General features: G+C 43.9%; 1 protein-coding gene across 5 annotated transcripts in view; it reads left to right on the plus strand.

Annotated features, from left to right (window-relative positions):
* The first annotated feature begins 8,199 nt into the window (after window positions 1-8,199).
* Window positions 8,200-18,682, plus strand: part of UBE2D4 (ubiquitin conjugating enzyme E2 D4 (putative)) — a 46,490-nt gene continuing 36,007 nt past the window's right edge. For 3 of the 5 annotated variants that reach the window (XR_002775191.1, XM_023517724.1, XM_023517725.1), the window contains exons 1-2: window positions 8,378-8,786; window positions 18,501-18,564. Coding sequence is in view for 4 of the 5 variants with exons in the window: in XM_023517724.1 (XP_023373492.1) it covers window positions 8,688-8,786; window positions 18,501-18,564 (163 nt within the window). In the remaining variant the exon portion in view is untranslated. Of the gene's footprint in view, window positions 8,320-8,377; window positions 8,787-18,500; window positions 18,565-18,682 lie in introns of those variants that run through there. The other 2 variants (XM_023517726.1, XM_012809983.2) reach the window with 1 other exon arrangement.

Below are 18,682 nucleotides of genomic sequence, written 5' to 3' on the forward strand. Positions count from 1 at the left end.
CATTACAGCTCACAGCAACCTCCAACTCCTGGGCTCAAGCGAGTCTCCTGCCTCTGCCTCCCAAGTAGCTGGGACCACAGGCGCCCGTCACAACGCCCGGCTATTTTTTGGTTGCAGCCTTCATTGTTGTTTTGGCGGGTCTGGGCTGGGGATTCGAACCCGCCACCTTAGGTGTACATGGCTGGCGCCTTAGCCGGTTGAGCTATAGGGGCCGAGCCACACAGTAGTAACTTTTATAGGAAAGAATGGAAACTAAAATCATCATTAGTAGATGAAGATATTGTAAGAAACAGGATATTTGCATTATCTCAAAGTTTTTCCCCACAAGCTATTTATTAATTTAAAGAAATAGATTTTTTATTTTACAAAGGAGAAATCTTACAGATACCACCTCAATGAAGCAACCAGACTTGACAAGTACTAAGACATCAATATTGCATATTCTGATATGATGCTCAGAGAAGGGCACAGTGTCACTGCTATAGTGTTTTTGCCAAATACGTATAACTTTAATTTCATCAACCAGAAAACATTAAAAAAACCAAAGGGAGAAAATTCTACGAAATAATTTTCCTGTACCCATCTGATGTTAAGGTCATGAAAGACAAAGATTCTTTCAAGATAGTAGGAAGCTAAGATGACGAGATAAACTCATTAAAGACTGTTAGAGGCTAAGCTGACAAGATAAATGCAACCTGGGATGGTAAACTAGATCCTGGACTAGAAAAAGGACATCAGGTGTGAGATAGTACAGAAGGTGAAACAGAAGGATTTGGCTACCTGCCTAAGCCTTGAGCCAAAGCCTAAGTTGGCTTACAATACTGAACAAAACCTTAAAAATGATTAATGTCCAGCTTCAATACAAAAGTATTTCTCCTTTCTTTAACAGGACATGGAGACCACTGAAGCAGGGGCCCACTGGCCTTAGTCAAAGGCAGTACAAACTGGTTGCTGCCAAGATGAAGCCCAAAGTTTACCACTGGAAGATCTTTCCCTCATTTTAATGCTAAAAATTACACCCAAGGATAGAGGTAGAACATACTAATGAGATATGAAGAAGCATGATCACTGAATGTGCAGCTGCCAAGAAAATCTAGCCTCTACAGGTTATGATTTCAATGCTGAACTTTCTCTACCCTTTAAAAGTCCCCCAGCCCTTTGTTCAGAGAGCCAGTCTGGTTGCTTTGTAACCAGTACTGCCTCCCTTTTGTTTGTACAAAAGCCCCAAATAAAGCTTTGCCTGCCTAAATCTTCCCAGTTTTGTGCCAATTTCTATTGAATGAGGGAACAAAAACCCAAAGTCCAGTATCAGTCTGACAATAAGCAAAACATGAGGCTTTATGTAGTGACCCATGCACCTCTGTAATCCCACCGACTCTTTAAGGCCAAGGCAGGAGGACTGCTTGAGGCCAGGAGTTCTGAAACTAGCATAGCAAACATAGTGAAACTTCATCTCTACAAAATTCTTTTTTAAATTATCCAGAGGCTGGGCCCAGTGGTTCACACCTATAATCCTAGCACTCTGGGAGGCCGAGGCGGGTGGACTGCCTGAGCTCACAGGTTCAAGACCAGCCTGAGAAGGAGTGAGACCCTGCCTCTAAAAATACCCAGGCATTGTGGTGGACGCAGCTACTTGGGAGGCTGAGGCAAGAGAAATCACTTGAGCCCAAGAACTTGAGGTTGCTATGACACCACAGCACTCTACCGAGGGCAACAAACTGAGGATCAAAATAAATAAATAAATAATTGATTATCCAGGCATGATGGCAATCACCTATAGTCCCAGCTACTCAGGAGGCTGAGGCAGGAAGATTGCTTGAGCCTAGGAGTTCAGGGCTGTAGTGAGCTATGATCATGCCACTCTATTCCAGCTCAGGAAACAAAGTGAGATCCTACCTCAAAAAAGAATAATAATAAAAAATTCAAATAAAGTCTATAAATTAGTTAATATTTCATAGAAGTTAACTTTTGGATTAGGTTATTATGTTACAGAAGATGCTAACATTAGGGGAAGCTGAGTGAAGGGTATACAAGAACTCTGGATATTATTACTATTATTAAAAACAGTTTTAGAGACATATAAGTTGCCCATCAGTAATCATCCCCCATTCTTTCTATCCCTCAGCCAGAGGTAACCATTAATCTACCTTCTGTTTCTATAGTTTCTTATTCTGGACAGTTCATAAACATGGCATCATATAATATTTGGCCTTTCACAACTGGCTTCTTTCACTTAGTGTGATGTAAGAAATACATATTTGGTCTTTGTCCCCGGCCCCTCAGAATTTAAGATGTTTGGAATTTCCTGAATGGCAGACTTGATAGGAAGTATCTTTTTTTTGTTTGTTTGTTTTTGTTTTTTGAGACAGAGCCTCAAGCTGTCCCCCTGGGTAGAGTGCCGTGGCATCACAGCTCACAGCAACCTCCAACTCCTGGGCTCAAGTGAGTCTCCTGCCTCCGCCTCCCAAGTAGTTGGGACCACAGGCGTCCGCCACAACACCTGGCTATTTTTTGGTTGCAGCCTTCATTGTTGTTTGGCAGGCCCGGGCTGGATTCGAACCCGCCACCTTAGGTGTATGTGGCTGGCGGCTTAGCCACTTGAGCCACAGGAGCCAAGCCGGAAGTATCTTTTGATAATCATAACAAACCTCTTTTAACCATACTTCAGGTATGCTAATGGGTAACTCTTGGTAGACTACTAGATAGAGATTGAGTTCAGTAACCAATGGCCAATGATTTAACCAATCATGTTAATGGGGTTCAGAGAACTTCTGGGTTGGTGAACATATCCACCCACTAGGAGGGTGGTCTGTCACAAGTGTTAAGAGACAGAAGCTCTTACACCGGGTCCTTTCTGAACATAGTCCTGTGTACCACTTCCTTTGGCTGTTCATTTGTATCCTTTATAATAAAGGTTGGACAATTAAAGTCATGAATTCATCCCAGAAAAAGTGCTACATACCTCATTGCTAAGTATTACTATGGTCACCTTCAAAGTACACCCCTTGGTAAGCAACAACACCAGTACCTAGTCCACCCTTCAAAGCAATTTTGGAACTCTTTTTCTGGAATGGCCAGCAAAGCTGTCATAGTATTACATTTAATGTCCTGAATGTCATCAAAATATCTTTCTTTCAATATTTCTTTTATCTTAGGGTAAAGAAAAAAAATCACTGGGGGGCAAGATCAGGTCACTAGGAGGCATGTTCCAATTATTTGTTTACAGGCTAAAACTCCCTCACAGTGCCATGTGAGCTGGTGCATTGTCATGGTGCAAGAGCCATGAGTTGCTGGCCAAAATTTTCAGTTAATATTTTTCTGTTTCTCTATTGATGTTTACTTAATCTGCTATGCTTCTCACAGTCAGCCAATGATTCTGATGCACAATTTGACAAATTTTTGCAATGTTTTCTTCAGTTCTGCTCATTACTGGCCACTCTGACATCTCAATCAATGATGCTTTCTCTTCCCTCAGAAAAACATTTAATCCATTTGTATACTGCTATTTTCTTCATGGCATTATTCCCACACACTTGGACTAAGGTGTGCCTGATTTCACTTCCACTCTTGCCAAGTTTAACAAGAAATTTACAAATGTTTGTTCCTTAATCCAATTCAAATTCCAATACTCTCCCAATGGCACACAAAAACGTGTAGCAATAATAATTAATGCCACTCAGCAAGACACCACCAGTCAATATACCCAGCCTGATATACCAAGGTTATGAATCCTTATTGTCTGTACAGTGTTACCAACATAAGCACATGGTAACAAGTTCATAAACTTAATTGTCAGATCTCATGCAACAGTAAAGTGTTTCCCTGAGTTTTTAAAGGGGTTCTAGCAAATTACTGAACATGAGGAGGGGGTTATAGGTACTCTCAATTTATAGCCATTTGGTAACCTGAAGCTTGTGACTACCAGTCTTCTGAAACTGAGTGTTTAACTTGTGGGGTCTGCCTGCCCTAACTCTTTGTTACAGTCAGAATTAAACTGAATTGTAAGATAGCAGTTGGTATCTGAAGAGTTAAAGAACTGATTGGTACCAGGGAGAAAAACTCCACATACTTGGTGTGAGACATTCTAAGTAAAAATAGTTTAGACTTAGAATAAAGTTTTCCAGGTTTGGCTCAGCGCCTGTGGCTCAAGCGGCTAAGGCGCCAGCCACATACACCTAAGGTGGCGGGTTTGAATCCCCAGCCCGGGCTTGCCAAACAATAATGGCTGCAACCAAAAAATGGCCAGGCGCTGTGGTGGGCGCCTGTAGTCCCAGCTACTTGGGAGACTGAGGCAGGAGACTCGCTTGAGCCCAGGAGTTGGAGGTTGCTGTGAGCATGATGCCATGGCACTCTACCCAGGGGGATAGCTTGAAGCTCCATCTCAAAAAAAAAAAAAAAAAAAAAAAGTTTTCCAGGTTTATCCATTCTTATGTGCTGAATTGCGTCCCCCCAAAATATGTCTAAGTACTAGCCTCCAGTAGTTATGAATGTGACTTTGTTTGGAAATTGTGTTTTAAAAGATGATATAGTTAATTTGAGGTCATTAGTGTGGGCCCTCATTCAATGATTGTATCCTTATAAAAAGGGGAAATTTGGCCTGTAATTCCAGCACTTTGGAAAGTCAAGGAGGCTACTTGAGGCCAGGAGTTCAACAGTAGCCCAGCAACATAGCAAACCCCCGGCTCGGCGCCTATAGCTCAACCGGCTAAGGTGCCAGCCACCTACACCTAAGGTGGTGGGTTCGAATCCCCAGCCCGGACCCGCCAAACAACAATGATGGCTGCAACCAAAAAATAGCCGGGCGTTGTGGCGGGCGCCTGTAGTCCCAGCTACTTGGGAGACGGAGGCAGGAGACTCGCTTGAGCCCAGGAGTTGGAGGTTGCTGTGAGCTGTAATGCCACGGCACTCTACCCAGGGGGACAGCTTGAGGCTCTGTCTCCAAAAAAAACATAGCAAACCCCCTTTTTTACAAAATAGGTAAAAAACTAGCCAGATATGATGGAACATGTCTGTAGTCTCAGCTACTTGGGAAGCTTAGGTGGAAGGATTGTCTGAGCCCAGACATTCAAAGTTGTGGTGAGCTATGATGACATTACTGCATTGTAGCCTGGGAAACAAAGCAAAATCCTGTCTCTTAAAAAAAAAAAAGAGGTGCAGGAGATTTGGACATAAAGACAGAAATGCATATAGGGAAGACACATAGAGACCACCTACTAGTCAAAGAATCCCTGAAGCTACAAGGAGCTAGGAGAGAGGCACAGAAAACATTCATGTCATAGCCATCAGAAGGAGCCTACCCTGCCAATATCTTGATTTCAGACTTATAGCCTCCAGAACAATGAACTGACAATACACTCCTATTGTTATCAGTACTTCATTCCAAAAAGTATCCACTGAATATGTGCATTGTTTTCACCTTTTGGCTAGTATGAACAATGCAATAAACACTTATGTCTATGTTTCTGTGCAGACATACTATTTTTTTTTGATACAGAATCTTTGTCACCCTTAGTAGAATGCCATGGTGTCACAGCTCACCAAACTCTTGAGCTCAGGCAATCCACCTGCCTCAGGCTCCCAGCAAGTATAAGGTATAAGCCACAGCTCTCAGCCTTTAATTTCTCCTGGGTATACATCTAAGAATGCAATTACTAGGTCATATGGCAACTCTAGTTTGACTTTCTGAGGAAAAACTGTTTTCCAAAAATGACTGCACCATTTTACATTTCCACCAGAACGTGTGGGGGTTCCAACTTCACATGCTGGTCAACACTTTTCTGTCCTATTGATTACAGACATTCTAGGGAGTGTGAAGCGGTATTTCACTGTGGCTTTCATTTGTATTTCCCTAATGATTAATAATGCTTTTTTATAATGTGTTTACTACCTTGTATATCTTCTTTGAAGAAATGTCTATTCAAATCTTTTGTCCGGTTCTGAATAGGCAAGTTGTCTTTTTACTGAGTTCTTTATATATTTTGCATCTTAGACCCTTATTTGAGACAGAGTCTCACTGTTGCCCTGGGTAAAGTGCCACTGTATCATCATAGCTCAAAGCAACCTCAAACTCCTGGCCTTAAGAGATCCTCCTGCCTCAGTCTCCTGAGTAGCTGGGACTACAGGCATCTGCCATGATGCCTGGCTAGTTTTTCTATTTTTAGTAGAGACAGGGGTCTCACTCTCGCTCAGGCTGATCTCAAACTCCTGAGCTCAAGCAGTCCACCTGCCTCAGTCTCCCAAAGTGCTAGCATTATAGGCATGAGCAACCATGCCCATCCGAAATTTTAAATTTCTATGAAGTAGAATTTATCTATTTTTAAACATCTTGTATATTAGTTTTATAACATTTCTGTATACCTAAAATTGTTTCAAAGTTAAAAAGTTAGTACATATAGTAAAAAATTTAGAAAACTACACAAACTACCAAAAAGAATAATAATAGATTTTTTTCTTTTTTTTGAGACAGAGTCTCAAGATGTCATGCCCTCGGTAGAGTGCCATGGCATCACAGCTCATAGCAACTTCAAACTCTTAGCCTTAAGTGATTCTCTTGCCTCAGCCTCCCAATTAGCTGGGAATACAGGCACCTGCCACAACGCCTGGCTATTTTTTTTTGTTGTTGCTGTTGTTGTCATTGTTGTTTGACAGGCCTGGGCTGGGTTCAAACCTGCCAGCTCCAGTGTATGTGGCTGGTGCCCTAGCTGCTGAGCTATAGGCACCGAGCCTGATTTTTTCATTTTCTATCCTATAATTCCATTTTTTTCTAAATTACACAAATGATGAAAATTTCCTGCAGAAATTTTAGAAATTAATACAATCAGTAAACCTACCATCCAAAGATAACCATCATTATCACTGGGGTTTATATTCTTACTCAAACATATAAACATATACAAAAATCTAGGATCACCCTATGGGAAGGGATGGCCATATAAACAATGCGGGGAGGTGGATGACCCATGGACTAACAGGAATTTGTGTTATAAAGATAGGAAACCAAGGGATGGTGCCTGACTTAGGCTGTTTATGAAGTGATGCTTTAGCTGGCTTTTGTATGTAACTGGATGCTCTGCTTTGGGTGGAGGTGGGGGGTGCAGAGGGGAGCTTTCCAACTGAAGGCAGCCAAGAGTAAAAGAATATAGATGCATCCCTAGATGGGCTGGAGATTAGGGAAAAAGAGGTAAGGATGGAGGATATTGGTTTTTTAAAGGCCTTCCATGATACTGAACATAACCCTGTAGGCCACAGGTTTCCTTGAAGAGTTCTAAGCAAAGACGCAGCATAGCAAGATTTACATTTCAGAGAGAGTTCCCAAAGTTGTGTGGAGAGCAGACTGGGGGAATGGGAGAATGGAAGCCAGGGACACGGCTGGGAAATCATCACACTCTCTGTAGTACATTTTATATCATGCCTCGATACACACATAGAGGTGACCTTGTGTCCTGGATGGCCAGAGACAATCTCAGATTAAATCTCTGGTCCCAGAGCAATATCAGCACCGTCTTTCATGTGTGGAGAATAAAGACCATCTACGAACACACAACAGCAAAGCTTCTGCAATTTTTACCTATGTATGTAAAATGACTGATTTTTTTCTATTTCATTTTTTTAATGTTGGTTGCAACCCATTAAACTAATTTCAAGACGCATAAATTTGTTCATAACCCATTTTGAAAAACTGACCTAGACACCGACCAGGTCGTGGGAGGAGACAGAATTAAGCCTGGGATACTACAGTTTAAAGCCGTGGTTCTTAACCTTGGCAATACGTCGAAATCACAGGAAGTACTACTAAACATGCAGACCTCCATACTATCACTGGTTGTGTGTGTGTACGTACATCTAAGTGGAAACAGCTGTAACACGTCTGATCATAACGCATAGAAGGATGTATACTTACAGAATTGAAAAACCACTACTCTCATGAGTTATGTGACAGCCTGGGAAGGTGCCCAGGAGGTGGGGACAGGGAGTATTGCGTGTGGCACCCTGCTGGTGCTCAGCGCGTCACTGTGCAACCAACCAGCCCTTCGTCTCCGCGGGCCTCTTCAGGCCCTAGTCAACAACAGGCCAAAGCCACAGAACCAGGTGCCGGCGACCAGCGTAACCGACCCAAGGCAGGACAGCTGGAGGCCCCTCTCGGCCACGTCCGCTAAGACAACGGCCCCACAGTGCCCCGCGGCACGCACGCGCAGGCGACGGTTCCCGGCGTGCAGCGCGGCGGCAGCCGACCGGCTCCGGGCCGCCTCAGGCAGCCCTGGCCGGGCTGTCCGGGTCCCCAGCAACGGGGGTTGGATGGCGCTGAAGCGGATCCAGAAGGTAGGCACTCTCCCACCCTCCAGTGCTTTGGAAGTTCGAAGTGTCGAAGCGCAGACGGCAGACGTGAACGGTGCCTACAGTGCCGGGGATACACCTCTTTGGAAGAGTAGTGGAACCGCCGAAGGCGCAGCCTGAGGAGGAAACTGTACGAGCGCTGGGCGGGGCCTAGGTCACGTGGAGCGCGTCACGTGGGCGGGGTCATGTTGAGCCACCTGCTGGCTCCTAGGTGGCTAGTGGGGTTTGCTGCCTTCCTGGAGGAAGACTGGTCTTTCTTGTCGGGGATCCAGGAGGGGTTGAGGATGGAGCTGAGTCTTAAGGGATGAACAGAAATTTGGAGGTAGAGAAAATGGGAAAGGGTCTGCCTGACAATGGGGAGACCTCGAGGCTCAGCTTGGCGGCCACTGGGTGCGGGATGCAGTACGCAGTACCACTATCGCCCTTGGGGACAACTGGTCTTCATCCTCCAGGTAACAGGGAGTCTACGGAGGCTAAATTTATTAACTAGAATTTGGAAAATGCAAAACACCAGGAGAAAGAAAAAGTATTTTAATTCTACCACCTCACTGTTAACATTTAGGTATACCTACTATCAGTCTTTTTCCCATATTTAAAAAAATTATACCGTGTATTATATCCCACATTTTCACATAGCCTTAAACGTAAGCATTTTCTATGTTGCAAATAGTATTTATAACTAACATTCCAGAAGTACATAATTGATAGAACTTATTTAGTCATTATGTGTCATGGGTAAAAGCATGGACTTTGGTGTCAGACCTGGGCTAGTCTAGAATGCAAGGGTGCTTACAGCGGGACTTCAGGCTGGCCACTCAATCCTTCCTAGCCTCCCTGTCATACTTGTTTACAGAGTTGTTTGAAAATTAAATGAGGGTGATACTGGATTTTTGACTTTGGATTTCCAGGCTCTTGGTCTCAATGATTCGATGAATGAATCGATGGACCACAGGATGGACAGTAAGTTAGGTTTTATTTATAGAGGTATTATTACAGCTCTTACAAAGAGGCAAACCTTGTAGAACAGGATAAGATAGGTTTTATGTAAGTGTCACAGCTCTTGCAAAGAGCCAAACCTCCTTGCAGGGCAGGATGTAAGTGTCACAGCACTTACAAAGAGCCAAACCACCTTGCAGAGCAGGGTATAAGTGTTACAGCTCTTACAAAGAGCTAAACCTCTTTGCAGAGCAGGGTATAAGTGTTACAGCTCTTACAAAGAGCCAAACCTCCTTGCAGAGCAGGGTATAAGTGTTACAGCTCTTACAAAGAGCCAAACTTCCTTGCAGAGCAGGATATAAGTGTTATAGCTCTTCCTCTTCTGCTCTCTCCCTCTCAACGGTCTGTGATGATCTACTGAAGTCTTGCTCTTCTGCTTTATCTTCCTTGAGGATCGTGATGATCTGCCCCTAGGCTCTCTGCTCAGAGGTTTATATAGGGGCAGTTATCCAATGAGCTGAGAGCTTAGCTGATTGGTCTATAAAATAGACCAGTCAGGAGCAGGATTGAAAATGGACCAATCAGGAATGCACTGGAGGAATTGCCAATGTTTTTCCCTGATCTGCCGGTCTTTTTTGTTCAGGAACCTGCAGTGGGAGAGGAAAGCTTCCCCTTTGGCTCCAGCCTGCTGGTTTCCGTGCCAGCTGCTGCCAAGGCAGAGCCAGCAGGTCCTCTAGCACCGCTCTACTGCAGCCTCTGGTGGGGGAGGGAAGCTCCCCACCACTTGCTCCAACCTGCCGGTTCCTCTGCCAGCTGCTGCCACCAAGACAGAGGTGGCAGGTCCCCAAGCCCCACTTGGCTGAGCTGGCTGGGGCACCACTTTTCCGGTATCATTGGGACTGCAAACTAATACAGCCTGTTTGGGAAGGAGTATGGAGAATCCTCCAAGAACTCAAATTAGAGCTCGCATATGAACCTGCAATTCCATTACTAGGTAATCTACCCAGAAGAAAAAAAATCATTTTATCATAAGGAAATTTACACAAGGTTGTTTATCACAGCTCAATTTACAGTTGCCAAGATGTGGAAACAACCTAAATGCCCCTCAACTCAGGAATGGATTAACAGACCGTGGTATGTATATAACATGGAGTACTATTCAGCCATTTAAAAAGATGGAGACTTTACATCTTTTGTATTAACCTGGAGGAAGTTGAAACATCTTCTTCTTCTTAGAAAAGCAAATATCCAATGTACTCAATGCTAATGTGAAATCAGTGAATGATCTAATACACACCCAAGTAAGAAAAACTTATTTCAATTTAAACTGGTGTGGTGGGGAGAGGAGGCAGGCGAGGGAGTTGGGTGTGCTGTCACTTAATGTGCATAATGTAAGGGTATATGGCATACCTCTTGGGTACAGGACACAACTGTAAGAGGGACCTTAACAAATGCAAACATTGTAACCTAGTTTGTACCAGCACAATAACCTGCAATTTAAAAAAAATTAAATGAAGTGATACTGTTTACCACATGCCTGGCATATACCAAGCAGTGGATCTGAGTTAACTGCCATTATTATTGCAAATTCTTCATCAAGTATTTACTGTGATGAACGTTATTGTGTGATGAGCCCTTTTCCTTAACGCAGATTGCCAGAGGTGGAATTATAGGATCTCTCTTAGTATTACTCATTTTTTATAAATAAGTATCCAAAAGATAGGTAATTTTTTTTTTTTTTTTTTTTTGAAACAGAGCCTCAAGCTGTCCCCCTGGGTAGAGTGCCATGGCATTACAGCTCACAGCAACCTCCAACTCCTGGGCTCAAGCGAGTCTCCTGCCTCCACCTCCCAAGTAGCCGGGACCACAGGCGCCCGCCACAACGCCCGGCTGTTTTTTGGTTGCAGCCGTCGTTGTTTGGCGGGTCCGGGCTGGGGATTCAAACCCGCCACCTTAGATGTACGTGGCTGGCGCCTTAGCTGGTTGAGCTATAGGCGCCAAGCCAAGATAGGTAATTTTGAGAAATTATTCTCTAAACAGGGTCATCTCTCATCCTGGGACTTTGAAGCAGGTGAATGAGATTCTGAGATTTGTGTTATTAAAATATCCTTCTGACCAGATGGGAAAGAGTAAGAGTAAAGGTATTGTGGAAGTCCAACAAAGGCTTTGCCCAAATTAATGACCATGAAATGGCTGCTGGGCCAGAGCAGTGCTTGGGCCACATGACAGAGGTGGAGTTGACAGGACTTACAGAGAGGATGTGATGAAAATTAGACAAGGAGGTTCACAAGATGGAATGCTAGGTAGATGATGGTGTCATTGACTAGGATGGGGAGTTAGGAGTTTTGAAGGCAGGAAGCTGAGTAGGGAAATAAGGGGTATAGGTTTGAAGTGGCATGTGCAGGCTGGTACGATTTATAAAAGGGAGGACTTGGAAAACCAAGTTTGGATCTTGAAGATGAAATGGTACCTAGAAACCCAAGGTAATTGAAGTCATAAGGTCAAGAAGAACTTTCCTTGATAGGAATCAGAGACAGAAAGAACAGGACTGGGTTTATGGGTGTGTCACATTCACTCTCACAGGGCCCCATGCTTAGAAGGGCCATACCCTTGGTTTTATGTTCTGCTGACACCATCATGAAATTCTTAATAATTCTTGAACTAGAGATTCTATGTTTTCATGTTTGCACAGTGCCCTGCTGTCATGACCCGTCGGGCTCCTGTGGCCCTGGTCTCGGTTAGCGCAGGAAGGAACCAGGCGAGAAGCGGATTAGAAGTACAAGCTTGTGGAAGGTGGGCTAGCCCTTACTTTCCGGGTAGCCCCGAGCAACCTCCGCACCAGCCTTTTATTGAAAGGGAATGATACAGGTGAGGGGAGAAATTAACAATGACTACTTCCTGAGGGCACAGGCTCCTCCCACAAGGAACTCCTGTGGAGGAATGGCCCAAGGTCCACGCCTCAGCTGCAGATCATCTTGCTGGGATGTTGGCATCTCCTACACCCTGCATATTATGTAACTGAACAGGAGTTCTTTGGAAAGGAGGAAGTAGGGTGGGTACTGAGCAGGTAGGCAGCAGTATGGTTGAGCAGGTTGAGCCAGGAGTATGGCATCCACTAGTCACCCCTTAGTTTCCAACCTACAGTCCTTGCCAGCCAACTTTATCCCTTTTCTTAAAATTTTTTCGAAGGAGTTGAATGATTTTATTTATTTACTCATTTACTTATTTTTGAGACAGCATCTCACTTTGTCACCCTCAGTAGAGTACTGTGGTGTTATAGCTCACAGCAATCTCAAACTCTCGTGTACGAGAAATCCTCTTGCCTCAGCCTTGTGAGTAGCTGGGACTATAAGCGCCCTCCACAATGTCTAGCTATTTTTAGAGACTGGGTCTCGTTTTAGCTCAGGCTAGTCTGGAACTCTGGAGCTCAAGCAATCCATCCACCTTGGCCTCCAAGAGTGCTAGGATTATAGTCATGAGCCACCTTGCCCTGCAGAATTGAATGGTTTTATATGAACTTTTCACTTTGTTGGTAAAATACGTCCTCAGTAAAGCTAGAATACATATTTTAAAAATCTGGACATGTATTAATGGAACATTTCTAAATATGCTTAATAGGCACAGGGGTTTATGTGGCAGCATTCACTTGTTTTTATATTTGTTATTTGCTGTTGAATGCATATGTTTTGTAATACATGTCACAGCAGATTTAGAATATACCAAAAACGGCAGTTCTTTAAAAAGTCATTTATAGCCCTGTCATGTAATTGTGACATTCCACTTAGTGAGATTCCATCTCTAAAAAAAATTAGCTGGATATGGTGGCATGGGCCAGTTCTTTTTTTTTTTTTTTTGAGACAGAGCCTCAAGCTGTCCCCCTGGGCAGAGTGCCGTGGCATCACAGCTCACAGCAACCTCCAACTCCTGGGCTCAAGCGGGTCTCCTGCCTCCGCCTCCCAAGTAGCTGGGACCACAGGCGCCCGCCACAACGCCCGGCTATTTTTTGGTTGCAGCCGTCATTGTTGTTTGGCGGGTCCGGGCTGGGGATTCGAACCCGCCATCTTAGGTGTACGTGGCTGGCGCCTTAGCTGGGTGAGCTATAGGCGCCGAGCCGGGCCAGTTCTTGAAATTCAGAAGACTGAGATTGGAGGATCCTTTGAGCCCAGGAGTTTTAGGCTGCAATGAGCTATTATCAGGCTACTACACTCCAGCCTGGACAGCAAAGCACGACCCCATCTCTTAAAAAAATCTTCAAGGCTGGGTGCAGTGGTACGTGCCTGTAATTCTAGCACTCTGGGAGACCGAGGAAGGAGGATAACTTGAGCTTAGGAGTGTGAGACCAGCCTGAGGAAGAGCAAGATGCTGTCTCTACTTAAAATAGGGCATTATGGTAGGTGCCTATAGTCTTAGCTACTTGGGAGGCTGAGGCAAGAGGATCACTTGAACCCAGGAGTCTGGGGTCACTATGAGCTAGGCTGATGCCATGGCACTCTAGCAACAGAGTGAGACTCTGTCTCTAAAAAAAAAAAAAAAAAAGAAAAATTAAAAAGATTCTATGATCTAGCACTGAAAAGAAAAGCTTTTGTGAACACAGTCATAGAAACAAAACAATAGGGAGTAAATTTCATATTAGTGGAGCAAATACTTGTTTGTGGAGGAAGGACTATAATTTCCTATTTTCATGTGAAGCAACCAAATGTTTCATAGGCTCAAAAAAGGAAGGTACTACTTACCCTCAAGTTGGTTAGTCTTGGTCACTTTTTTTTGGTGGATGTGTGCAAAGAGATTATAACCAAGACTTTGTAGAATGAGTATCAATGGCTTGGAAGAAAACTCCAGAAACAGTAGTGGAGGACTCTTAAGAACTGCTTCATCACTACTGCTTTGGAAGGCATAGATGATATTGTGTAGACATCAATGACTCAGTGTTGAGCTCTGAATACCAAGTTTTAAGAATTCCTGAACAAATTTATTTATTTTACTTATTTTTCTTTCTTTTTTTTTTCTGTATGCATTAATAATACTTGATTTAAAAGAATAAACCCACAGGCCAGGCAAGGTGGCTCATGCCTGTAAATCCTAGCACTCTGGGAGGCCAAGGCAGGTGGATCACTGGAGCTCAGGAATTTGAGACCAGCCTGAGCAAGAGTGAGACCCCATCCTACGAAAAATAGAGAAATTAGCTGGGTGAAGGCCTGTAGTCCCAGCTACTCAGGAGATTTACTTGAGACTAGGAGTTCCAGCCTGGGTGACAGAGCAAGACTCTGTCTGTCTCTATTTAAAAAAAAAAATAGTTGGAGGCTGGGCAAGGTGGCTTAAACCTGGACTCCTAGCACTCTGGAAGGCTGAGGCAGGTGGATTGCATGAGTTTAGGAGTTTGAGACCAGCCTAAGCTAGAGTTAAGGGCCTGTCTCTAAAAATAGTCAAACACTGTGGCAGGTGCCTGTAGTCCCAGCTACTTGGAAGGCTGAGGCAAGAGAATCACTTGAGCCCAAGAGTTTGAAGTTGCTGTGAGCTATGATTCCATGGCACTGTACCAAGGGTGACAAAGTGAAACTGTTTCAAATAAATAACCCCCCCCCAAGAAAAAACCTATGTTTAAGTAAGCCCCAAAGAATTCTTTCAATAAGAATATTTAAATAAAATTAAAGGTTAGGTGTAAAGAAAGCATTTGGTGGCTGGATGCAATGGCTAACACCTGTAATCCTAGCACTCTGGGAAGCCAAGGCAGGAAGATAACTTGAGTTCAGTAGTTTGAGACCAGCCTGAGCAAGAGCAAGACCCTGTCTTTAGTAGAAATAGAAAAATTAACTGGGCGTTGTGGCACCAGCTACTCGGGAGGATGAGGCAGTAGGAGGATTACTTGAACTCAGGAGTTTTAGGTTGCTGTGAGCTGAGCTGAGTTGATGCCATGGCATTCTAGCCTAGACAACTGAGAGGTTAAGGACCAAAAATGAGAGGTTATTCCAAAACATGAATGAAAGGAAGCGGAGTCCAGGTTCTGCGTGGGCATCATGTCCTTTATTCACTCCGGTGCGGGCTGAGTTGGAAAAAGAAGTCAGCACGTGGGTTAAGACGGGGTGGGAATATAGGAGTTAGGAGGGTGAGAATTGGGCGCTCTTTTCTTCCAGGGCTGGATGGTTCTATTTAGGCAGGTCCCTACATTTGGCCCTATCAACAGCAAAGTGAGACTCTGTCTCAAAAACTGCAACAACAAAGGATGGTATCTTGGATTTAAGACACAATAGAAGAACTGATAGGTTGCTTAACTCGTTTTTTCTATTAATACTTGAAACTTGAACCTTCTTTCACTTTTTCAGAACTCTTCTATCATTGTTATTTGTAACAATAATTATTATATAACTTTAACCTGCCTAGTCCTTTATAATTAATAAAATACTTAGTATTTATTGATTAGGTAATAAATGTCCATGGTTCAAAAAAAAATGTTTTTTTTTGAGACAGAGTCTCACTTTGTCACCCTTGGTAGAGTGCAGTGGCATCATAGATCACAGCAACCTCAAACTCTTGGGCTCAAGTGATTCTCTTGCCTCAGCCAACCAAGTAGCTGAGACTACAGGCACCCGCCACAAAACGCCTGGCTATAATTAGAAACAAGGTTGCACACTGGCTCAGACTGGTCTTGAACCTGTGAACTCAGGCAGTCCACCTGCCTTGGCCTCACAGAGTGCATCAACCACTGCGCCTGGCCATGGTTCAAAATTTAAAACATGCAAAGAATATGCAGGAAAATGTTTCCCACCCCAAAGTCTCTCACCTGTGCCCAGCCCTGTCTAATTCCCTTCCTTGGGACTAACCAGTGTTATTAAGTATTCCTCTAGAAATACACACCCACATTCATTCTACCCATCTCTCCTCCCCCTTTCAGTAATACTAATGGTGGCATCCTGTATACCTGTTGTCCTTGATTTTTACTGGGTACTCTTGCATATGTTATGTACACTTAAACATTTATATTAAAAAACCATGAAAAAAATTTATGGTGGGGTGCAGTGGCTCACGCCTGTAATCCTAGCACTCCGAGAGGCTGAAGTGGGAGGATCCCTTGAGCTCAGGATTTTGAGACCAGTCCAAGTAAGAGCAAAACCCTGTTTTTACTAGAAATAGAAAAATTAGCCAGGTGTTCTGGTGAGTGCCTGTAGTCCCAGCTACCAGGAGGTGGGGGCAGGGGGATCACTTGAATGCAGGAATCTGAGATTACTGTGAGCTAGCTTGAGGCTACAGCACTCTAACCTGGGCAACAGAATGAGACTCTGTTTTGAAACAGAAAAAAAAAGAAAGAAAGAAAGAAAGAAAATGGCCATATAATTGTGCTGACAAGTTAGCAGGCAAGTGTAATTTTTAATTACAACTTAACCAGTAATTATAATGAACTCCAAAGAGGTAAAAAAGTGATTTTCCCTGTGATGGAGTTGGAGTTGAGAACTGAGTCTTCTAGTCCTATTAGGTGAGCACAGGTATGCAGTGTTTGAGTGCTAATTTCTTTGAAATGTCAGCTAGCATTTCAGACTCCTGGGCTCTGGTTGGTGTCTATCAAGAGGGACACACTTGTGGCCATTTAGAAATTGTTAAGTCTTTTTTTTTTTTTTGCAGTTTTTGGCCGGGGCAGTGTTTGTACCTGCCACCTCCAGCATATGGGGCCGGCGCCCTACAGGTGAGCCACAGGTGCCGCCCAAGAAATCATTAAGTCTTTTAAGGGATGTTTTCATCACATCCCTAAGGGACATGGATTCTAGGTTCTGGTGACCACTAGTGCAAAAACATGGAGGTGTTGGAAAACCTTGTGAGCTGGAGGGGAATTGGCCTGTACTGCCAGGTTTTTCTGGCCTTGACTATTCATATGGTCTCTCCAGGATTTGTCTTAACAGTCCCATTTAAAGAACTTATTCATTCATACAGTAACACAGTGGAAATAAACAGTTACCCTGCAGAATGATAGTGGTACTGAGGGCCACAGAGTGCAGAGGTAAGCAAGAAGAAACTATTCTTCAGAGGTTTCTGTAGCTCTGTTACATTTCTGAGTATGTCCTCTGGCCCCCTTACACAACCTCAGTTGTTCCCAACTCCACTTCTACTGTGACTATTTGTGATTCTGCTTACTGAGTGCTTACCACATACAATCCATTTTACTTGTGAGGAAACAGATAAACTAGATGCTAATTGAGAACTGGCCTGTGGTTTCCTAGTAGATATTTAAAAACAACTCTCAGGGAGAAAACATGCCACTGATCTGTAGCATTTACTGGCTTCTATGGTGTTTATACTCCCATCATGGCTGATTAAATTTGGGATGTGGTATAAGTACAGGATGACCAGGAATGATCAGCATACCCTGAGACATACGGTGAGATCAGGAGGATCTGTGGATGGGACAGTGACAGGCTTAGTTTAGGTGAGGAGGAATGCCATAAGCCAGGTGAGAACTTTGTACATGTACACATGTACAAACGGGTTTGCCATCTTCTGAAGAGTTTCACTGCCACATGATGTACCAGGAATGTGAGGTTACTGTGAACTAGGCAGAGAGCACTGCACTCTAGCCTGGGGTCTCCTTCCTTCCTGTTAGCACCTCCATGGAAACCTTAGAGGTTAGAATGCTTACTAAGACCAGGAACCTTGGGAGAAGAGGAAATACTATATAGGAAACATTCTTATACATGCAAACTAAAGTCTTCAGAGTCACTGCTCAAAATCTTGGGTCTTGAGGGTTATGCTGGACTTGGATCACTTTTGAAGAACATGGGTAGAGTTGGTATCCCTTAAAGGGACTTTTGTGGCATAATTCCTGCAGCATTAGACTTCACCTTGTGTGCTCTTAGTCTTCATATACGACTTGCCATACACACCCAGTGGTGGGTAGTGGGATTGGGATGTGGGTAGAAGTGGTAGAGTACAAAGATTGAAATACTGGGGTTCTATCCTTAATTGAGCATTTAATTGTGCTAATTGCTTTTATTCAGTAATTCATTAGCCCAGAGCTAAAACCTCTCAGAATACTCTCCTGAGGCTCTTTTTCTCCCATATCCTGAGTACCTGGGATACTCAGGTGGAGGATGGGCTTCGGGGTGGAGCAGATCTACTTGGCTCCAACCTGCTCCTGAGGCATAAGAGTCTCCTCCCATCAGGATAATCCATTCAGCTGTCACACTGAGTGTGTAGAGGCAGCATCCCAGGTGTACACCAGGTCTAACCCCCATCTTGTGTTCTAGGAATTAACCGACTTGCAAAGGGATCCTCCTGCCCAGTGTTCTGCGGGACCTGTGGGTAATGATTGTAAGTATTTGTGGGGGTCTCCAGATTTGCAGGAGTGTTGCAGTTAAGAACCCCAAATTTGGCTCGGTGTCTGTGGCTCAAGTGACTGAGGCGCCAGCCACGTACACCTAAGGTGGCG

Source organism: Otolemur garnettii, unplaced genomic scaffold, assembly GCF_000181295.1.
Source record: "Otolemur garnettii isolate 467f Iridium unplaced genomic scaffold, OtoGar3 scaffold00119, whole genome shotgun sequence".
NCBI lineage: Eukaryota > Metazoa > Chordata > Mammalia > Primates > Galagidae > Otolemur > Otolemur garnettii.